The sequence below is a fragment of the Tribolium castaneum genome, chromosome 4, assembly GCF_031307605.1.
Source record: "Tribolium castaneum strain GA2 chromosome 4, icTriCast1.1, whole genome shotgun sequence".
Taxonomy (NCBI): Eukaryota; Metazoa; Arthropoda; class Insecta; order Coleoptera; family Tenebrionidae; genus Tribolium; species Tribolium castaneum.
In genome coordinates this window covers 5,032,499-5,055,881 of record NC_087397.1, presented here as the reverse complement: position 1 = coordinate 5,055,881, position 23,383 = coordinate 5,032,499, and the positions used below count along the sequence as shown (strand labels likewise).

Below are 23,383 nucleotides of genomic sequence, written 5' to 3'. Positions count from 1 at the left end.
GGGTTGGACGAAGGATACGTTCTTGCCAACCCCCGTGCTCAAAAAACCAGAGATAAGCTAGACACCCCTAGTTTTTATACGCACACTTGTTCATGCCCGGCAAAATTATCTGTTACAACAGTCCAAAAATAAAGCTTTTAGGACTGGAAATGCGTTTCCGGAAATATGTGAGCTTTCTACTACAAGAAGAAAGTCTCTGGAAATGCGTATCCGGAAATATGTGGGGTTGCTACTACAAGCTAAGAAAGAAAAATTCCTTATAATTCCTGAACCTGCTGGTTCTGTCGTCAAGGAGCAAAAATCGCGGGCTCCGGAGTGCATCCTCGAGCATGGACAAGGTCGGCGTTCTGCATAAAGTGGTGGGGATTTTGGTTCTTAAGCTTCTGTGTCTGTGGCCTTTGCAACGCAGGGGGTGACAAGAGGGTCTGTAGACAACACGAGGTCGGCCAGGTACCCCAGGTAAAACCAACGGCGCGCCAGACACTTGCCGGATCAGTTCGCGGTAACTTCGGCTCCGGTTAGATTCTGATGCATGCGCGAGGATTTACGCCGGTATTTAAATGAAATAACGCGGGAGAAATGTTTTGCGATTGATTTTGTGCTTTGGTGAAGTGATTTTTGCGATTTTGGATTATTAACCGGTAAGTGGGTTGGGGGGTAATTGATTTGTCGTAAATTAGGGGTGGTTCTCTGTTTCCTTATTTGATTGTTTTGGGCGCCACCGATAACGATTAACCTAGAAATAATCGACCGGTGATATAGTAATGAAAAATATTTTCTCTGGTGTAAACTCCATAGGTGAATTAAATACAAATCTGTTGAAATAATAGTAATTATTACAAAATATTTCATTTGACTTTAATTAATATTATTTAGTCTAGGAAATCTGATTGATCCTTAATTTAACATCCACGATTTTCCTATTTCGTCAGAACGTCAAGAATTTAGTTGTCGACCTTCAAATTTAACATTTCATTAAATTTTTATTGGTAAGACGTTAACAATTTATTAAATTCCGATTTAAATCAAATTCCATCGACTCTTTTAAAATTTATGGGAATATTATAGCGTAAAAAAATAATAAGAGTACGTATAAATAGTCTAAAATTAGGTTTTAATAAATGTCTCATTGCCAGTCTGTGTAGGTAGTATAAAGTAGGTATACTATACTACTACTAAGACTACTACTACAAGTATAAATAAAACTAAATTAATAGTTGTTAATATTTATTTACTTCACTTCTTAGAAATAGACTAATAGGACTCGTAATTACTCGTATACTCTAAGAGTATAGTTAACACTTAATTTGGTAATAATACAATAATTAATAAGTAGATAGTAATAAATATATAGTTAATTGTTACTGTTGATATTGTAAGTTTGTGGATTATTAAAGGTTAACGAAAAGAAAAAGCAAAATACTAATTAAAAGAAAGAACTTTTATTTATTTATTTTATATTTTTTTCTAACTAACGAAATTACAGTTGAAATTCTTTGAATGATTTTAATATCAAGAACTTTACAAATATAGTACCCATAGCTAGGTAAACCTATGCGTTGGCGACTGAATTCGGATTAGTTTAGTTTATTCCGAGTTGAATTTTAATAAAGAAAAATATACCTAGTTTGGTATATTTTACTTATTATTTATTTAATTTTTATTCTGTTGTGCATTCATTTCTTCCCCTTTTTAATTATAATTAAAAAAATGCACTTATTATAAATAATTAAGCACGTAATTTTGTTGAAACAGTGAGAGTTATGGGCTGGAACATTTTCCACCGACTGACACATTAATGAATGAAGATTAAGCATAATTTAATTCGTAGTGAACGCAGTAATTAGTTAATTACTTTAGTCCTTTAAGATGGTTTGCCGAAACCAAACTGTATATTATCTCACGTCACCACATAGGCCCTCAACCCTTTTCTATTCAATAAGAACGAATTGGCGCGCAGTTTTGGATAAATGTTTATTTAGGACGTTTAGCTCCAGAACGGCCTTATCCAAGAACTGTAACAATTGTATTTATAAAACAGGGTATCAAGCTTAGCCACCCTTGTCGGTTGAATTAATAACCGTAAAAATCGTTTGTAAATATTCATTAAACCTGCATTCCGACTTGCGGAAACTACTTCCTTTTCAATTTACTTAATTAAACCCACATTGTGGCTAAATTGATAAAACCACAGTTTTTACAATTATTATACAAAGATCGGCGATTAGTCGCGCTAGACCCATCGGATAGATTTAGAGCTTGGAAATTTTACACCACTAACGTGGCTTGAAAGAGCTAGCCTTGCAAGATGAATGTGTTTAGTAAGTTAAAGTTAAAATCGGCCCCTTCGCCACGGGACCGTGTCGACTTTTCCCATAGCGTTTTGTGACCAGGTTTGCTTTTTTCCGACCCTTCCAACGACAAAAGGGGCCCGTTTGAGAATGTTAGGCGACAAGATCTAGTTTTGATTACGAATTGCGACGTCATCTAATTTAAAAAAGGTTCTGCCCCTCTTTTAATTTTAACGACCGTAATAAGCGCATCCCGTTATGAAAACGACAATAAAAATGCTTTTTCATTACCTACGGTGGAATAGGTTCTCGAAATTTATGTGTTTGGTGGCGGAGATAGGGGCTGTATTTTTTGCGATGGTCAGCGCGGAATTAATCTAAAACTCCCCAGGGGAGTGGACAAGTCATAACACTATCGATTTCGTCATTATTTCAATTCGGATTTTTTCCACTACCAGTTCCCGCACACATGGGACTAATTTTGTAAAGCATCCACCCTTGCTGTTTCTATAGAAATCGTTACGATTCGTGAGAAAGTGATTGGTTTCAAAATATTCATACCTTTTGGAAGTATTGTGTTATTTAAAATTAGATCACGTATTGTTAGCTTGCGAGGGTAAGAAGGTTAGGTCAGGTTAGCTTAGACGAGTCCTATCACCTGGTAGGTTGCTGAATAACCCTCTTTCTTACGGAAGTTGCATTAAGGTCCCTTTTTCTCTGAACTCTACCAAGACTGGAGGCCGCTGCACTTATACAAAAAAAATATCGGAGAACAGTTGCAAAAACTGCACTCTTTTATACCTTCCTTGCTCTTGCGGAACTGCCAAGATTTCCGTTAAGAAGAGCAGTTGCGCAACTTCCTCATTATCCTGAGACAGGACTAAAAATTGGAAATTTATTCCGTTTTTGATTTTCAGTAATCTGGCCGCTTATCTGAATTGCTGCATTTGAATAAATTCTTTACGTGCACGAACTTTGAATGCACACTTTACTGTTTTTTAATTATTATTCCTGTTGGCATATGGCACTTAACATTTATGATATAATTTACATATAAGCCTGAAATCGGCGAAATGCCCCGTTATGGTAGCTGCCCATGCCATATGGCACCAACCCCTTCAAACTTCTGATGCTTCGGATACATGTTAAACAGCTATTCCGCAAGAACGTTGGCCAAAGCGAAATTTACTCCACCAAAAAGTAATAAAAAAGTTTCTAATTGTGAGTAAAAAAGTAATGGAACACCCTTGTCCCCCTACACTGTGTCCCTTTCCTTATTTATTCTAGCATTAAGTGACGACACTATTAAGTGCTATAACAATAAAACACTCTTAAATAAATATTTATTAGAACAGACAGACCACCGAAACCATCGAAGGTAATTTCGATAGGGGTCTTGAGATATGTTAATGTAAATTTTCGTAACATGTGGAAAACGTTAGAAACACGTGTCTTAAGCACCGTGAAATTTGGCGGAACTGTTGCTAAAATTTACTTCGATAGATAACGAACCTCCAGTTCGTTTAATGCTAGGAAAAACGGAAAATCCATAAAAATCACCAACATTTTCATTCGCTGATATTTACGAGTCTTTCCATTTCATTGACGATCTTTTCGACAGACACTGATTATTGCACGGCTATAAAACCAGCGGATTCTCAGCATGAGGTGTAATTCACCAGGAAATTATAAAATAAATTTTAAATAGAAAAATTGTTACAAAAAACAAACTTGACGATTCATCTTGTTGTTGTTGAAACTTTACAAAGAAATAAGAATAATAGGCAATAAACCCCACAACTGTGGTTATAAATTTTAAGTTTTGTTATTGGGACCATTCATTTTAAGCACCTTGCTTTAATCTCCAGTCAATAAATCGGTTGCGGGAAAACTTTCTGGATTTGACTTTAATTGTTTTATTATTGTTTTGGTTTACAAAAACACATTTACAAGTTGGTACGGACCTAAATTTTTCTCGTTAAAATAATAATTTTATCATCTACTCTGAAAGACTTTTGTCTACATGTGTTAGAAATTCGAGCAACTAGATCTTTAAATTGTAATTGTAATTAAAAAAAAAATATAAAACAAGAACTTTACGTCCAGTGTTTTTTTTTTTCAAATATTTCACACCCTAATCTGCACCAAAACAAGTTTTGTAAGGTAATTAAAGATTTAATTATTTGTGAAATAATAAAAAATGCTTCAATTCTGAAAATTTGGGGTTTGTGGATGTTATTAGATTTGGAACCAGCTGTTCTTTAATTTACTTCCTAGCCACCTGCACCTTGTCCGGCATTTAAATACGTTTTAGTAGTTTTTTATTCACATTTAACAAATTGTATAATAGGGGTGAAATGTCCAAACGTCCCTCATTAAATCAATTCGATTCGAAAAAGAGCAACCGGCTGTTAAAAAATTCATTCGTGCTGTTATTCCCTGATTATTTAACAACACAGCCCTGCTACAAATGAATTTTTAAGCAAGACAGGTGATTCGAATCCCGTTCAGCACCTGTTAGTAAATTATAGATGTTTTAAGAGATTAATTCGTGTCTAGTCAAATATTTAAAGACCCGGCTCGCCTTCTGCCTAATTCGGCCAAATAACAACGGAAAATAAAACTAGAATATTATCACCTTCAGCGGCAAAAATTTTTTTATTAACTTTTATTAGTTGAACAAATTGTGAAAAATCGGGCCAATGTAGAAGAGACTTTTCTCCCGTTTCAGACCCGAACCATGCTGAAGTGGACTGTAATGGCTCGGCGAGAGGCCGACAAATCCGACGCCTTGCGCCGTCCAACGGCGGATGCTTCAACCAGCGAAACGACTCCGAAGAGTAATAAAACGAAACGTCGGCACTCCAGCGGCCATCGGCGGTCCGGGGGCCGGCGGTCGAGCTTGGGCCTCGAGATGGATAAAGAGAACCAGTTCACGTCCACTCCGATCAAGTCCTTCGAGGACCATCACCAATTCGACGCTTTGCGGGACGTCAGCAATCTAACACCGAACCGACGAGTGCTCTCCGCTAAAAAATGCAGGAGGAGTGCGTCGCCCTCCTCCCATAGGAAGCATAAGAAGAAAAAGCTCTGTCTCAACCCCTCGCACAGGAAAGAGTTCGGAGAGGGCAAGAACTATTTCAGGCCCTTCGAAACGGTCGACTCGCACATTGAGGGGGTGCTCGTTGACAAGGACCTCAGTGGAGAATTGCGGGTGAAAAGGCGCATCCAGGACACGTACGCACCCACCCTGCCCACTTTCACCACGGAATACTCGCCCTGTTTCATGAGGGATGCCCACTGTCTTTACAACTTCACCCCCGCGAAAGCGACCCCCCTGGGGAAGTATCTAGCACTGGACCAAGACACTCCCCACCCGAGCAAAAAACCGAAAATCGACCACGTCAGTGATTTTCTGCATCAAATTAATTTCATAACGTCCCCGGAAGACGACAAACTGACTTGCCCCACGATGGAGTCCAAGTCAACCCTCACATTACGCGAGGAGTCCAAAGTCTCGCCTCTAGTCAAAAAATTAGTAGATCTAAGGTTTAGTCAATTAAGTTGCGATAAGGACACTTGTAAAAACAACTCGTCCCTAATTAACGACTTATCCCTCGACCAAATCGTCGACGCCATCCTCAACTCCTCGGCCGAGAGCGCGGCCAACAAAGAGAACGAATCGAACGAAACGCACGAAGAAAACTTAATAAACACAGAAAACGAGCGACACGTCGCCACTTCCTTTGATCGCTGCTCTTCCGACTCGGGCTTCAAGAGCTCGACGACGGAATACTCGCACCAACTCGAGGGCAATTTCCAGTGCAAGTGCAAGACCTCCACCCCGAACGCCGCACTTTGCGACAAGACCATCATCAACATCAATGAAACTTTCAACGAACGCTGCGTGGACGTGATAAACCCGAGGAAAAGGCCGTCGTCGACGCCCAACGACGACAATAACGCCAAACGCGCCTATTTGGACAAATCCGAGGAGGACAACGTTTACTGCACCCTGAAACGACAACGGTGCATCCGCCGCCGGAGAACCGACGACGAGAAGAAAATGAGCGCCAAGAAATCGCGCAAAGTGGACGAACCCATAATCGGGGACGAGTCGTTCGACTCCAATATTTCGGGAAAAATTGCCGAAGATAACAGCACGCCGCTGAATGAAACTTTTACGCTTTTGACGCCAGTGGATAACAGTCGGAGGTTTCGGAGATGCCTGTTATTCGAATCGCCCACGTCGTTGTCCGAAAGCGCTTCGACCACCAACAGCAGCCTCCGGGACGTGAGAGGGACCATGGATTTGAACATTCGTTGCGAAAACGACGAATTATACGCCAACAGTGAGTAAAACAATGTAGTACATTCGGGTGGTAACAGTTTTTTACAGTAATTCGCTGCAAGGATTTGTACAGACCCAACGGGAAGCAAATAAACGCTTATGTGAAGGTAAGTGGGAAATGTTTACCTCTGCAGGGTAAAAGTATCTTTTATTTACCCCTGTCACGGGCTAGAGTGTTCCTCGGTCATAATAGCGATATTTCAAATAGGGTGACAGCTGCTTTATTAGAAACGTTCTGATTGTGTTATTTGGCGCTAAATGAGATGTGGGAGAGCTTTAGCCATATGCTGTTATGTTTTTAAAAATAATTGAGTTTTTGACGTCACGACACATTTTAAATTTATATTCGGAAATCACGAAATTGTAACAAAGTTGTTTCTTATCCGAAAATACGCACAATAAAAGAAGCTTACATTTAATTAATTAACTCATTGCATTGGTTGCTTGTTAGCTTTTGTCACAGAATACGAACACATGTTACGCAAACGCTAGTCATTAGAGAAGCTCTGCACCGTATCCTAATCCTTTATTTTCGTGTATTTTTGAAGTCAAATAGAGCAGATCAAATTCCCCCCAACGAATGTGATTTACTCAAGTTTGCGCGCATCCAGAAGTAAATAATCATTTTTAGAACGTAGGAAAAAAGCGATACTCGATATTTTCACATAGCGTGTAGATGCTAGACATCAGCTGGTAGGATATGTTTCTCAGTGTAATTGCCGCTGACAGAGTATCGGTATGACATCTGAAACTGAAAACATGCTTGGCTGGATTCAGGTTTTCAGCCACGTTTACATCTTTATCCAATAAAATGTTATTTGGCAGAGAGAAAATAAAATATTTTTAAACAAATACGTATTTAATCCTGAATTAGGGGTTATTTAGTATAGCCATTTGCAATAAACGTGCATTGAGGTGGTAAAAATATAAAATAATGTTTGCTTCCAAGGAGCTGAGAAAATGTTTGTTTCATTTATATTCGGGGTGGTTCGGAGGCCAGTAGGGCATATGAGAAACAGGGGTGGATCGATATCATTAGTTGCGTCACGGGTACTTCTTACGTCATCGTGACGGTATTCTAAATCTAAAGCTTTATGGCATCTTGTGATTACGATAAATCATGTTGTGGAAAATACAGAACAATGTTAAAAACGCGATTTTGAGGAGGGGCAAGACAGTAATGTCGTTAGTAAATCAGATTTTACGATTTCAGTCCTCCAAAGCGTTAATGTCTCCAATATCTGACCCGGACGTTATTACATGATTATCGCCCTTGTGCTCGGTAATTACTTTTCATTAAATCGTTAAGTGTTAGATCCGGACGGTTTTGGTAGTTGTATCACGCGATTTTCGCATTGCATTTTTCATTGCTATAATTTCAAAGGAAATGTCTCATAATTTCCGAGACCACAATGATCGATCGAGAATAAAATTACGTCCTCTGGCACAAAACTGTTGAACTTAATCCAAATTGCCAGTCAGGGGCATTGACTATGTTAAATAAAACTCATAATTTTCGCACCATTTAATCAATATCGCGCTTCTTGCAGGTTGCCTTAAGTGATCGACTAGGAGATAATCGCAGGAAACGGAACGGAATATTACAGCGTACCGCCGTTCAAGCCGACTCCTCCAAACCCTTCTTCAACCACACTTTTAAATTTCCTCTCCAGAAGGAAAGCCTTCAAAAGCGATTACATATCGAAGTTTGGCATCGGGATCGCAGCTCAAGGTAAGATCGACCGCACGATGTTTAGAATATCTTGATTTAGCTGATTGAAGTGGCGCAGCCATCATCGTTCGCCCTAGCACTTGTACCAAGAGATTTCTCAGGAGCTTATCATTCTTTTTTGCACTTTTCTCGCAATGACAACTTGTAAAGTATGACTGAAATTTTGCAAAGTTCAAAAGGGAAACGGAATTTCCAATTGGAGATTACAGAAAATAACTATAAGGTTCACACATATCAACAGCAAGACGGAATAGGCCAGACGCACGTGCAGTGGCACTAGCATTATCTGTGAAAACTGTCACGGTGACAGCTCACCTTTTGGGTGCAATTAATTTTATCTAAAAACTGTACCAAAATTTTCACTTTCTGATTAATAAATAATAAAACTTCTGAGTGAAATACAGGGTTCGAGTTTTACTGCCCGACAAAAAATAAATGTGTACTTTTATACGAACGAATCTTTACAGCGGATGCGCTTGAATTTGATACTTTTATTCTAAGTTTACGAAACATTTACTACTTCACTTATATTCTTTTAACTGAATTTAACCCAGTTAGTAAACCTGAAAAAAGTTTGTAGAGTGCAATGTTAAACAGAATTTTTCATTCTGTGCTGTATGGGAGTAGTACTTGTAACTAAACTCGTTGTTTACTTCAGCTAATACATATTTACAGATATGTAAATCTGTAAAATCACAGATAAAAGTCAGCCGGCTTGATAAATAACAGGAAATAATGCAGATTAGTTTCGTAGAGTTATTGCTTGACCTTTCTGTATTTCAATTTGCTGATGGTGTTCAACGGTTAGCACTTACACTGCCTAAGCAGTTACCTTCGTTCATAAATATCGAACTTGAAATTGATTGCCTATTAGACGAACCATAAAAACCGCCTCCGTAAAAGCGAATAGATTTTCAGCTTTTAGCAAATTTTCCTTAGCATAGTAATTAGTTGTTTGAAAAAACGTAAAAATAGGCAACCACCTGGATGTGTAAAGCGTGTATGCTACACTCTCCTGCGGCAGCCAAGTGCCGCAAGTTCACACTGCGTAATAGCGCGTAAAGCTGCAATTGTTGCAATTAGGCGTCACGTCATGCTCTTCATCGGCATGCTATTCCCAAGTGTTATTTCGTAAAAAATCGTACGTAAATCATCCAAGCCCTCGGCATCGCGCAAGTTTCTGTAGTCTTGTACTAGCGCAGTACGCAAAATCGCGCCTGCTTTCGATCGATGCTCAGCTTTCCTCTTTCCGGGAAAGCACACAGAAACGCATGCAGCGTTCTTGTCGGCAACGCGCCTAACTCCGGGGAAGACGGAATAGCGTGTGGGCGTGGAGGAAGTTTCATCGCGTGTCGTTTCTTATAGCGGGACCTGGAGCTCGATCCTCACTCGATGACCTCCTGCTGCAGACGCTGGGGTTCGCAGTGAATTGTGATAATGCGTGGCGCTTAGGTTTAGTGAATTGTGAACGGTTGCGGTTGTGACTATCCCGAGGGGGAGCCGAATTTGCGCCACTCAACAGATTGCAGGATAATCGGGACACGGTTTATCGCAAGTGCTCGAAAACTATTAAAATCGGGATAAGGGAGCCGCTGTTTTCGTCATATTTTCCCGCAGGAACGCATCAATCTTACTCCTTGACAAATTGATGGCTCTCCCTAAACAATATCAAATGAGGCTCTAGTCCTTTATTATTTTTTAGGTTTCTTTTTATACAGTAACCAAGTGCCATGTACTGTACAATTTGTGACTAAATGTATCGTGATTGTTTGTGACTCAGTGTCCTTTAATTATCTCAAATCAAAAAATGAGCTTTCCCGAAAATTGTGTGAAAGATGATCAAGTTTCGGGGAGTTTAACCATCACATTACGTCACCTCATCTAGATGGAAAAAGTAAGTCCTGACACGCGATTTTCGCCAATTAAATTTGAATAATATTCCACTGATTTGAATTGCATTGTAAATTCATTCAGCTTGATTACAAGTACTATAAATAAGCCGTTGTATCGTGGATAGTTTGGGCAAACGATTCGTACAACTTGTCGGAAATTTAATGTTATTATTACGTGGTGAATTGATAACACGAAGTAGCCATTGAGCGTTAACGACCATCTGGAAACCCCAAATTGTTCCACCCGAATAGATCCAATCAAAACATCTGTATATGGTAGGGTTACTTACCGGGGCGTTTTATCACTGGATTTGAGGGCTAGAGGCAATGCATTTGCCCGTATGTTCTACATAATCGAGATTTCTATCGAAATAACACAAACACGTTCAGCTGGGGATTCTGGACGATAATAAACATATATGCGGGTGGTCAACCAGTTTATTTGGGGGCCGGAGGGACTCACGTGCTCTATGGTGTTATTGTTGCCCCAGAGGGTGCTTCAGTGGTGTCGATTGCCAATTATTATTCAGATGATCATTTCCAGCTCCATTGTAGTGGGTTTATTTTGATATATTTTTTGTTTGTTACAGAACAAGCGAATTTTTGGGGTGTATGTCCTTTGATGTCAGACATGTGTATACGAAGGTAAGATTTTTATCAACTCGTTTTTTCATCTTTCAACACAGAAATGGAAAAATTTGTGAAAAATAAATCACCTATCACGAGTTATAGTATTTCTCTTGTGAATTGATTTGTCTTGGCGAGATGTTTGTTTCCAAAATTTGATAAGACAATCAAGAGTGGGATTAAGTTTAACTAAGTTTGCGACTCTAATTCCGGAATTTTGTAACAATCCAAATGAGCAGGAAACTTTTATGTTGACATTACGTTACCAGTAATAATTATCCAGTTTTGCGTAACATAAGCATCATTATGTGACTAACGTACTAATAAACGCTTCGGTTGTTTTATAAATTTTTATTTGAGAAATTAAATTTAATGATAGATTTGAGTGTTCCCGTTGCAACGAATTAACACGCTTGCTGTGCAATGTAGAATTACGTTTACAAATTTATGGTGGAATAAAGGCAACTGTACTAACTGGAACACGAACAGTAACTGTTCTCGTATTATACCGCTGCTTATCAGGGAAAATCAAATGTATTCGATTTATCGAAGCGCTCGTTTTAAATTAAAAACTGGTACGTTGTCGCAACATGAAATGCAACTCTGCGGGGAATTTTAATGCGTCTTCCTGACTGAATTTCAATAAATTTGATGCGTTTTTATTATGTATAACTGTTGTATGAAACATGTGCGCTGCATTTAGCGTCATTACTACAGTAATTTATTACAACAGCACACATAAAAACAAAAATTAAGGACAACATTTCGTTTAATTAAGCTGTTAGTAAAATACCTATACTTTACCTAAGTGGGTGGATCAACAGGTAATTACGCCATAACAAATTGTTTTCGGACAACTAGCTAGCCAAATTGTTAACAAAACAACTCATTTATTCGACTAACTTTCATGTTCCTCGTTTTATAAAATTTCAAAAGTTGTTTTGTGGAATTGGACACGAAAGACAAAACATAAATTGGACGAACCATACTGTGAGAATTCTGTGCTACAATTAATTGATTGTGTCAATTCATTTCAACATTTCCCTTTCCATTATCAATAAAGGGTGTATCCTTGTCATGTAGTAAATCTATTTTAATGTCATTTCCAAGTGTTTATACCTGCCGGCGGCCAATCTCAGGTATCGCTTAAGCCTTTAAGCGGCTTATTGGTTCCTCCTTTAGCCCAATAAAAACTTCGGAAGGCTGACGGAATAAACCTGAAATAAGAAACCACCAAATAGAAAATGTAGGACTGTGTTAGTCCTGAAACTTTACACTTGCTAAATCAATAAGCAGTTATGTCCTGATTCCTCCAACAAAGAAGTTATTTTTATAGATTTTCACAGAGAAATTAAAGTCAGTGAGGAAACTGGGAAATTTATTATTCATCTAGAAACGCGAAAGTTTGGCAAAAAACCCAAGTGGTGTTTTTTTTTATTATCGGTTAGTTTAAGTGTTTCGTCCACTTTTCCCGATATAATCGCGGAATAAAAGATGCATGGTCGCGGGGGTTGGCGACCTGTGCTGATCGATTCGTTTCATTAATTCCAGGATATCAGCGGTTCATATCGTTTGCTGCCTCAGTCGTCAGGACGCTGTCAAAACATTCCGATAAGCGTCGAGCCGTTAGATCGCGAAGCAGAGGAAGACTGCCAGCCTATAATGTGCGAGAGTCAGTCGAGCGTCGACGAGATCATGAGCCTTGATGGTCTCGACAACGACTTGAAGAAAGCCACCAACAAGGCGATCCTGAGCGAGCAGCAGAAATATGCAGATGAGAACTTGTTCCTGCGCTATCTGGAGCTGGACCCTACGGAAGGGCCGGAAGCCATCCCCGCCGCGATGCAGAGAAAAGCGACGGGGAACAAAAACGGCCGGACGCCCTTTACGCAGACGAAGAAGTTGACGCGTGCTCCCAAATCCGGGTTCGGCTTCTCGGTCGTCTGGACGCATCCGCCGCGGATAGAAAGGGTCGAGAAGGGGCTGCCGGCGGAGAAAGCGGGGATTTTGCCGGGGGATTACATTATCTTCGTCGATAAACACAATGTCGTCATGATGCCAGAAATTGATATTTTGAATTTAATTAGGTAGGTCCTGGTCTTGCACATTTCAAAGCGGACTGCTAATTAATGATTCATTGTTGTTACCAGGTCGTATGGAAGTCAATTAACTTTAGAAATATTTAGAAGAAACGCGGCGAAAAACGGTTCTGTGCCAAGCGTCAGGCGTTTAAATAGTACCGGAACTTGCAGCACGACGGGGCTTCCTATAAGCTCTAATTTAGTGCAAAGACGTCCCTCCACTGTTTGTTCAACGAATACAGCCTCAGTCGATTACAACAGGAGAAAATTGCATTTACCTCAAGTTACTTTTAGTGCAGAGGTTGGTAATGGTGTCATTGTTTAGTGGTCATAGTTTACACATTTTCCTGCTTGAAATTCTTACGGCCAGTGTCTTTTCTAATTTTGTCCCTTAGTTTGGTTGTTTAATTTAGTTTACTTTTATTAGGGTATTAAGTTTAATTTGTGTATCTTAAGTTATTTATTTTAATTTATTCAAATTTGTTTCATAAAAGACGTCTATTTGTTTTTTATTGTAAGTCTTTGATTTATCATTTTTGTTGAAAATTTTGTTTACGTTATGCCTTATGAAATACATGTTTGTGTTTACTTATTGGTTTTTTCTTTGTCGCATCGACCTCGCAAGATCTTTATTTACGAAAAAGCTTGCCCTATTTTATATTTTTCAAATATGCATGTTGTGAAAAGTTTAAATATAAAAATAAAAAAAGACTGACTTAAATAAAGCTAATAAAATGAGATTTAAATAAAACCAAATACAAAAAGATTAAATATAAAAATCGGAAGCTACAACAGGTGAGTATCTACAACGTATTCAGCAGTCAATAAAAGCGTTCAATTTTAAGTGAAAATAACAAATCAGCTAATTTCAATATCAAAAATCCACCAATCGTATTGTAGTTCATTTCCTAACTGCAAGTTTAGTTGAGTTTAGTACAATTTTACCTTTTAAAATGGTGAACAAAAAATCACATAAAACTTAATAAAGTAAAAATAAGGATTCTCGCTGCTCCTAGCGATTGGGCTAAACTTTGAATTTGGATGATGATAATATGGAAACGGTCTACTGAAGTGGGCTATTATCATCCTTTCCTTATTCCTATCCAATTTTTTAAATGTTATTACTGATTTTTTCTCATTAAGTTTGAAAAAAATGAATTAAAGATTTGGTTCAGTATTTTTGTTTCCAACTGTGCTGTTTCTAAACTAGTAATTTGTCCTACAGAAAGCCAGTAATAACCAAGAAGAAAATAGAACGAAAGCCATGTATCAACTAATACATAAAGAACAACAATACGCAACAGGGTTACAATTTGCAGTTACAAGATTCGTATCAGCTCTGGCTGAGCGGCGAGACTTAATTACACCTTCCGAACATAAAATTCTTTTTCAAAATTCCGAAGAGGTAAGTTGTTTGCATTTTCGCGTTTCCAACTCATCCGCAATTTGAAATGTTATCGTATTATTAACACTTGCAGATTCTTAGAGTAACAGAGGATATCCTCGACAATTTAGTTCACGAAGAGGGTGTTCATAATTTAATTCGGACGTATCACGCAAAATTGAACGAAATTACAGCAGCTTACAGACGCTATTGCTCAGGAATTAAAAAAGCTGACTGCGTATTAGCAAATAAAACGAAAAATTCCAATTCGGAGTTTGTTAGGTTCTTACACACGCCATCGATTCCTAGAAGACGGCCAGACATTACTGCATTTATTCATAAACCTCTCGAGCATTACAGGGAAGTTTTGAAAGCTTTCACTGTTATACAAAGCCACACAAAGCCTAATCATGAAGACTATCCTGTGATAAATCAACTTGTGCATGACTTGCAGGTAATTTTCATCGATTGGCCACGAAAAAACTTCGGGCCAATTTTCTAATGGATTGATTTGCCTCGGATGCAATGTCAATCCATTTCTAAGATACGCTTTACGGTTTGCGATTTTTCAGCACACTTATAGAGAAATTACAGTAGAGGCAGGACTCATGGAACCGATGGGGGAAGGCCGACCTCTCCTATCAGTCCAAGACTTAGAAAATCGTTTAGTTTTCACAAAGTGTAAAGTACGTTATCTGATTCATAAGCCCACAAGGTTAAAAATCGATTTTAGCCTTTCGTTTTAAATAAACCCGGTCGCCAATGGATATTCGGAGGCGATTTAGGGCGAGTGGAAGGACGAAACGTACGACAATACTGGACGCTTCTATTTAGTGATTTATTATTATTTGCCAAAGTTTCGAGAGACCGAGTTTTATTCATTATTGAAGACCCTTTACCCTTAGCACACATAACTGACATGTTTTTCAACGTTAGGAAAAAAGGTCTGCCCCAACATGTTTGCCATTTTAGTTGACTCAGGGCTTTTAGATACTGAATTTAGGATAACTGTTACACCAGGTGGAAGACTTGCGAGTAGTCCAACTGTACACTGCGGACCTGACTTATCGAGAACTCCGAAAAAAAATACGGGTAAAAGGACAGTGATTTTAAGGGCACCGACGACGGAGCTGAAAGCGGTTTGGCAAAATCTGCTCCAGCGGCAAATGTAAGTTGCTTGCTTCTAACGCCACTGCTTTAGCACACTCGCAATATAGTGGTCTAACCATTTAATCAAATTATAGCGTGTATAGTGTATCCATAAAGTTTTCTTCGTAGAGATTTTAGCAGCATGCAGTAGCTGATTTAGATAAAAAGACAGCACATTAGGTAGACATTTTGAAGAACCAAGAGTTAACTCTCAATGATCTACCAGTGTTCTAATTCAGTTCTAAAAAAGTGCTAAGAATCACACACCTTGGGAATCTAGCATCAAACAGTTTTGGATAAATATATTTAAGAAAAAAACTAAGTTGCGTGTTTGCGTGTTGGTAATATACGTTATTTTGGAAATAACCAAATTTAACCTTTCGCCAATTGTTCAACTATCTTAAATTGTATATAATTAATCTAACCAAGTGCACAATTGATATGGAAGATTATCTTTGAGAGCGTTTTGTGGCGTTCGTGGGCCTAGCACTGCAGTTAGGTTGCAAAGTGCAATTTAGACTTTAGTTTTAGTTAGTCCTTTTCGGAAAGGGATAGACTTTATGGATATTCTGTAGAACTGATAGTGTTGTTGTTACGCACGCAGCTTCCACGTAAACGCGGGCATGGACGGCAGCTCATTTAGCAGCCCGTTAGAATCTCCCGACGCTCCAATAACCTCCTCCGTGGCCACCCTTCAGTCTGCAGAATCGCTCTCCTTCCGTCGGCAGGTGCGTCTGTGTAGCGGTCACTGCAGCGAACCAGTAGATAACTCCTGCCTACCTGCACAAAACCGCTCCCCACGCCACCATCAGCCCTCATTGCCCACACAAACATCGCTGACCAAAACCCCCGACACACCCTCGGCGAACATTTCCTCGCAATCGTCCTCCGAGCAATCTCAGGCTTTCACCTCGCATTTCACTTCCGAGAGTAGTTTGGTACCAAAGTACTACCTACCCGAAGAACCGCAATCCCCTTCCGCTATCCTCACTCCTTCAACGGAGATCTCATCCGACGCTGATGCACACAACTCGGAAGACATAGACTTTTTAAAATTTGACGAGGATCCGTGGGATATCACGAATTTCGATTACGATCTCAGTAGTCTGAATATCGACGGGTTGTCGACCAAAAGTTGTCAATCTGACTAAAGTATAGACGCGGTTTATACTTTACAGACAATCTGAACTTAAATGTGCCATCAGTGTTTTCCTTTGCTAAAGCACTTGTACCAAATTGACTGCCTCTTTCATATGAAGTACCTTTTATTAAATTATAGATGTCTAAATTTGAACAAAAGATATACTTCTTTAGCGAATTAAATTTATAGTAGTTGGAGTTTAGATTGAAATTATCTATATTGTTACAGAATGTAATTTATACAATTATATATTTGCAAATAAAAGCTTTAGTTATTACATTCGCTTTTTTATTTCCTTTTTGCCATTTGAGGTAGAAGTACAAATCTGAAGTTGTAGATTAACGCTGGCCATTTTTCAGACTCCGCAAAACATAAACGAAAATTCAGAAATGCAAAAGCAAATAGACGCCCTTATAGAGCATAAGTGTAAACAATTGAGCAAAAATAATAGCGGAAAAGGTAATGCTATTCATTTAGAAAAATGGATGAAAGGTCATCTTGATTCTGATATTGCTGATGAAGCAGAATTGGAACCTTTATCCGAAGAATGGACCGAAGAAATGCTCCGAAAACGGTCAGAAGAACTCCAGTTAATAGACGCCCAAGGGAACGTTACCTCTCGTAACGACACCCGAAGAATCGAAAGCAGATGCGAAGACAACAACTTATCTGACCACGATCAAAGTCCGTCCAAAAGTACAACAACAGAAAGTCAAGTAAGTTGCCCCACTCCCAACCCTTCAAACTCCAACAGTAACTCTAGGTCACCGTGCGCTCAAGCCCCTTAGTGCCAGAAACTGTGCCAGTGTGCCGACAGTGCCATAAAAATTGCCTTCCATCTGTAAACAATAGTGTCAAAAGTGCTCGATCTAACAATAACACCGAAAATCCAAAAAAAGACGAAAATGATAATAAAGACGAAGACGACTGGAGACCCCTCCTTCTGATGGGCTTAAGTGCAATCAACCCAGCGGCTAGTCTAGTCAAATTAGATCCGTTTTCTACACCAATCCCACAAATAAACGTCGCGCCACCAACACCAGAAAGCTCCACCAAGACCGGAAGCACTTCCGATCAGAAACAGAAAGACGGTTCCTGCAGTTGTCGCAATAGCAGGCCTGAAGTAATTACTTTTAGAACCTCCAGTTTTGGAGTAATTGCACAATAATTTCGTTCCAGTTGAATAACTTAGAACTATCCAACGAAGTTGATATATCACCAGACGATTCACCTCAAACTGAAGAACATCCATATCACTCGTTAAGCAGCTCAAACTTAACACTACGAAGATACGGTACAGTTTCTAGTTTAGAACGATTAGGAACAGACGAACACGAAGACAACTGGGATGAACGATATTCGTCTGATGAAGAAAACGAAGAACGTGGAGGTATTGACAACGAAGCATTTTACCATTCATCTATTAAAAGTTGGACTGCGAAAGCTGGCTCTTTTGTTGCCGAAAAAATGTCGTTTTTTGAACGACTTGGAGAAGATTATAGAAGCACTGGGCGGTTTTTTGAAAGGTGTGTAAACGAGAAACGTCCATGATTGCATTAATGAATTCAAATTACAGATATTTAAAAACAGCAGAAACTACAGTTAATGGAGATGACGTCCAAGAAGACGAAACATCTGGCGCTACTTCTGGCGAAGAAATATGGGGAACACCCACCAGTGGTGGTGAAATGGAAGATCCCTTGAGTTCACCAAATTATGAAGGAAAACAATCGGTTGGATCCATTTTTATTTCAGGAATTACAAAAATAATTTAATTCTTGTTTAGCCTTATGACGGTTCAATATCGTCCGACAATGGAGACGACACAGAACTCATGATGGACGAGCTGCTAATGACCCCTCCCATCACTGGTGCCATTATGAGAGGTCTTCTTCCTCGCAGGACACTAGAACCGTTGATAGAAGAAGACTTTTCGGAGAGTTGTTCTCCCTCATCATCGGGAACCCCAACCGAGCCTTCCATGTCTCCGGAACAGGTAAATATTAAAGAGAAGTTTGTGTTTTGTCCGGGAAATGTTGTTTTTTAAAACAATATTTTATTACATTGTGGGCAGGGCAACGGAACTGGCGATGTTGCTGACAAATGTTCGACTGCTGTAGAAAACCGGATAGAGACTCCAGAGATGGGGTCGGCAGTTACGACGTCCGAAGCGACTGCTGTTCCGAAAATTCATCGATCGGAAAGTTACCGCAAGATTGTAGAAGCGGCGGAAGAAGACTACGACGACGCCCTCGGTTTTTTCGACCGGTTCAAGCCAACAGTGAAGTTCATAAATATTGAGCGAGTACCGCGAGCAAAAAGTGCAAAAATGTAAGTCGCTGGAACCGAAATCTCATTCAACTCCTGATTAGTTTTGAGTTTTTTAACATGCGGCGCGAACGCCGAATCCACCAAACCATTCCGGAAGGAAAACAATTAATCAAAATTTTCAGTAAAGAAGGCACGATTTCAGACAATGTTCCTACGTCTTATGCGGAAAAACCGCTTTCGCCTAGACGATTAAAGGTGAGTTTTTGGCCGCATTGTATTGTTTGTAACGCTGTTTGTTCAGGATAAGCAGATGGATCGAAGGTTTTGGAAACAGTTGAGTAGACGTCGTGGCAATAAAATGTCAAACCTGCCGGCCTAATTATCGCAATATAATAGTTTTTCAAAATTTTCATCACAGTTTCGTCATTTCAAGCTCAACTCACGTGATATTGGTGCTTTGAAAAATGTGCAAATTTCTCAATTAATAATTTTGGCTTAAATAATTGGCACTAAATATTATAGTTGTTAACTATGTAAATAGCTTTAAATCGTTATTCAATTTTTATAAACTATTTACTACATAGTTAAAAGCATCGTTTCTATTTAAAAATTCTAGTCTAGTAGGAATCGATTAAAATGCAGGGGTGTAAAGTAGTTAAAGAATAAAAATCCGTCACATAACATTTGTGATAATTACAATTTTGTATACTGTTGAAAATAAATTCCAAAAACCAAACCTTTTTTTATTCTTAACACAGGGAGATAACACCTTTCAGAATTTGCTCGATCTCGCCGATACTTATCTCGGTTTCAAAGATGTGCTCGCTCTTATTTCCCTTGCTCTGCACTGGTATTTTTATTGTTATTTTGTCGTTTTTCGTCTGGCCGTTGGCTTTGGCCTGGTTCCATATATTCTTCCACAAAATGTCTTTCTGATGCTGCTTTGCTTTACTAACAATTTTCAAAAATTCATGTTTGCCTTCAATTGATTAATTACTTTTTGCGCAACCATTCAACTTTAGTCACTTACCTTGTTCGTTATTTCTCTGCTCCAACATTCTTTGACTCGTCCTAAATTTCTCTGGAGAGGACCTACGCCACTGAGGCGATTGTGCGCTACTTTTCCTCTGCGATACTTTATATTTTTCTGGCGAAGGCCTGTCCCAAAAAGACACTTTCCGACTTGTGTTACTCTTCTGTTGCGACACGTCTGGAGAGTCTTTTCTCCAAAGGGAGATTTTTGGGTTTATGTAGGAAACATCGACGTTTTTATTGTGTTTGTGGTCGCTTTTAGAGTAAGGAGACTTGACCCGTTGTGGATTACTTTTGGGACTTTTTTCGCGTGGACTTAAATGACGGATATTTTCACGAGGATCGTAATTACCCGCATTCATGTGTCGCATGATTTTTCTTATAGCTTCTTCTCTTATGCTTTCGGCTTGCGCCGCCTCTATTGACCCTCTCTCGGACAAAGCGAACTTGCCCAAAATGTCGTTGAGTAAATTTACGATTCTATTTTTCAAATCAATTCCTGGTTTTAAAATCTCCTCGCCCCATTTCCAAATGTATCCGCCGTAAAACAGTTCCTCGTCGGTGATTGTGCCTTTGTCGTCTTTCAAGGCTGGTTTTTTATCTTCTTTGAAACTGCGGAAACAATGCAAAGCTTCCGAGCTTTGACATTGTAGAGATTTTTCAGTCGGACGTTCCTGTATATCTTGCAACTTTGAACATTTCTTGTAATTTTTAAGTGGGGAACGCAAAGAAGTGTCACTTTTAGATTTGACGATTTTGGGGGATAGGCCAGTGACCATCTTGGAGATGATTTTTTTGAAGTAATCTTTTGGAACAACTTTTTCCTCCTGCATTGCTAGTCTCTCCTCCAGGACTTTAATCCTGTTCGAAAGATGGTTTATGTAGGAATCACCATTACCCTTTGTCCTCATTTTACTGATATTTTCGAGATTTATCTTTGGTTTTTTTCTTGGACTCGGGAACTGTTTATGAGACGAAGGTGATGGAGATTCACTAAGTTCGACAAGAAGTGGATGCTTTTGACATTCAGCAAGCAATCCTATAATACCGCAGTTTTCACACAGACATTTCCCTTCGACCTTGTCGTCTTTATCTAACAATTTTTGTTTCTTTTGAGGTAAAAGTATTGATCTTATGTCATGCGGTGCTGTTTCAATTCTGTAGCAATCATGGTTCCGATTACTGAGAGAACTGGGCAAAGAACTGGGCTTTTTGTGTCTCGAAATCACAAATTCTTCTGAAGCAGTTTCGTCGACTGTGGTTTGACTGATAACAAGATTGATGTCTTGCATGTTAGTTATTCTTGTTTCCACGTTTTTCAACGAACGACGAATTTCGCAAAATAAAGGTTCTACCGACTCAGCAATCCCGATAAAGTCTTTACGTTCTAAGTCATCAACTGGAGAATTGGAAGAAATTCGTTCTTTATTTTTGGCGAATTCTTTTTTCGCATCAGCATCGTCGTGTTTGCGAATTTGGAGAACAGTATCGTCACACTTTAATTTTTCAAGAACTTTCTGTTTTTTTCTTCTCTGCTTTTCCATCGACGTGATTAATTTTCTGACTTCGTCAGCTCGAAGCGTATTGGTTCTTTGTGTACCAAACGCTTCCAGCTCTTTTGGCTTGATTACAGTAACGTCTAGCAAAGTGGAACGACATTTGTGGGGATTAGATAATATTCGTTTAGTTTCTGAATCCACCTGGATTTCTAAACAGAGTTCCACATCCTCTCCCATGTTGCACAAGACACGAAAACGTAGTACACTTAACAACACGTAAAAACGTAGGAATTTTCATTGTTACATATTTCATAAATTTTGTAATGAAATTTGTTCTTCACGCCAAAAATATGAAACGTCAGTCGATTTTGCTCAAAAATTTGTATCAAATGACAAACATCAAACAATTGAAATTTTTTTCAATCAAACGATTTTATTGAAAATTCACAAAAAATTGACACAGTTCCAGAGATGTCTGCTATTGACACGCCGAGTTATGCTCTCCCTCCAGAGAAGGGTGAGTCCTGCCACAATTTTTCAACAACAAATCGCTGGAAAATCAAACGTTTCAGACAGTGGTGATGGGGAAATAAACCGTTATAAATCACCACCTTGTGCAAGTTCCAGCTCCCAGGTGGTAGCCTCCGAAATAATGAACGACATTGTAGACAACGCGTTTGAAGTAATTCTGGCTAGAAACTTTGAGGTAACAATTACAAACGAAAGGACCTACTAATAATGTCAGATTTCAGCAGCCCCCTAAACTAGAAAAGATAACACCAAACGTCGTGGGTGACATTATAGACAACATTTTGTCGCCGTCCTCAAACACAAGTGCGTCAAATGAAAATTACCGACAGGACGAGACGGCTCTCCTCGATGAGGAAATTAAACGTATTATAAAAGAAATGAAATACCCGCCTGAGCAAAAAAGCCCGATCTGTACGCAAGGTGTCGGTGATCAGCTCGGTGACAAATCGAAAGTAACTCCCGATAAAATTGTCTCAGAACCCGTCAAAAGAAACACCCTAGAACGTAAAAACCGACTGACCAATCTTGTAAGACACTCCAAGCAGATGTTGGCCAAACTTGTCACAAACGAGCCCGAAAGTGAAGTACGAATGACCAAGTCGGAAGAAATCCACGAAAAGCTGTTGAAAGTTATTGATCTTGAAGGCAACGACCATAAGAATTTTGCTGAGGGTTGCAGCAGCAGCACTACTGGAATTTTAAGAATGCCGCCGGAGTCATCGATGGATATGGTCGATCTAGAACCGAGTATTTCAAGAGTGGACGATGATGTTGATACCGAAACTGAACAACACGGAGAAGAGTTTAGAAGCGATGACAAAAAATGTAGCAATGTCTCTAAGAAGAAATGGAATTTTGGGGCGAAAATAATGAAGTATCTTAGGAGAAATAAAGACAGCAAAAAGGAATAGTGTTGTCCGAAGCTTTCGATCCTGTAAAACAAGTATTCCCTTTTTTATTCTATTCTACAAGTGCCACTTGGTTCATGTGTTTTTGTTTGAAACAGGGATCGAAGACTTTAATGTTAAATAATCAAATTTTATTTTACATTTTTTATTAAGTTTTTTTGTAACAATTTTTTAATAAATTTTTGTCAAAGTAAAGGCATTTCACATATAAAATACATAGAATTATAAAAGCATTTCTTGTGTTTCATTTCATGACGCCATAAAACCTACAGTTTATCCACGATTTTTCAACCCAATTGTTATAGAAGACTTGAAATTTTCTAAGGAAACAGCGAAATTCCAGATGTTTTGGCACTTTAACAGTGAGAAAAAATATACAAAAAACTAAAAAATATTTAGATTAAAATTTTGATGCAATAAGCGATTGCAAAACTGAGAAACTGAAAAAGAGAAGCATTAGATTCTAATTAAAAAAATAAACAGAGAAGCTAAAA

General features: G+C 38.9%; 2 protein-coding genes across 6 annotated transcripts; one reads left to right on the top strand and one right to left on the bottom strand.

Annotated features, from left to right (window-relative positions):
* The first annotated feature begins 456 nt into the window (after positions 1–456).
* PsGEF (Protostome-specific GEF) lies at positions 457–23,084 on the top strand. 5 transcript variants are annotated; one of them, XM_064356332.1, is made up of 24 exons: positions 458–641; positions 5,023–6,643; positions 6,691–6,749; positions 8,193–8,374; positions 10,857–10,911; positions 12,445–12,980; positions 13,044–13,275; positions 14,200–14,379; positions 14,453–14,812; positions 14,931–15,044; positions 15,092–15,302; positions 15,349–15,526; positions 16,112–16,235; positions 17,008–17,107; positions 17,174–17,364; positions 17,412–17,771; positions 17,828–18,174; positions 18,225–18,381; positions 18,435–18,644; positions 18,714–18,979; positions 19,021–19,174; positions 19,221–21,967; positions 22,023–22,156; positions 22,203–23,084. In XM_064356332.1, exons 2-22 carry the CDS (start codon positions 5,032–5,034, stop codon positions 19,296–19,298), a joined length of 5,706 nt encoding a protein of 1,901 aa, XP_064212402.1. In that variant the 5' UTR covers positions 458–641; positions 5,023–5,031; the 3' UTR covers positions 19,299–21,967; positions 22,023–22,156; positions 22,203–23,084. The 5 variants fall into 5 exon arrangements, with proteins under 5 accessions (XP_015840740.1, XP_064212402.1, XP_008201022.1 ...); XM_008202800.3 differs by having other exon boundaries at positions 17,008–17,364; positions 18,723–18,979; XM_064356331.1 differs by having other exon boundaries at positions 17,008–17,364; positions 22,206–23,084.
* On the bottom strand, positions 19,642–21,687 carry LOC103315104 (hypothetical protein). The gene is made up of 2 exons (XM_008202948.3): positions 19,950–21,687; positions 19,642–19,898 (listed from the first exon to the last, which is right to left on the bottom strand). The coding sequence occupies exons 1-2, from the start codon at positions 21,685–21,687 to the stop codon at positions 19,669–19,671; spliced, it is 1,968 nt and encodes a 655-aa protein (XP_008201170.1). The 3' UTR covers positions 19,642–19,668.
* Positions 23,085–23,383: the final 299 nt, after the last annotated feature.

Bases quoted from the DNA above. Each gene is read 5' to 3' on its own strand.
- LOC103315104 (XM_008202948.3), bottom strand. From the start codon at position 21,687: ATGGGAGAGGATGTGGAACTCTGTTTAGAAATCCAGGTGGATTCAGAA. The intron at 19,899-19,949 runs GTAAGTGACTAA...AATCAATTGAAG, and splicing joins GCAGAGAAATAACGAACAAG to GCAAACATGAATTTTTGAAA.
- PsGEF (XM_064356331.1), top strand. From the start codon at position 5,032: ATGCTGAAGTGGACTGTAATGGCTCGGCGAGAGGCCGACAAATCCGAC. The intron at 13,276-14,199 runs GTTGGTAATGGT...TTTGTCCTACAG, and splicing joins AAGTTACTTTTAGTGCAGAG to AAAGCCAGTAATAACCAAGA. The intron at 14,813-14,930 runs GTAATTTTCATC...GCGATTTTTCAG, and splicing joins AACTTGTGCATGACTTGCAG to CACACTTATAGAGAAATTAC.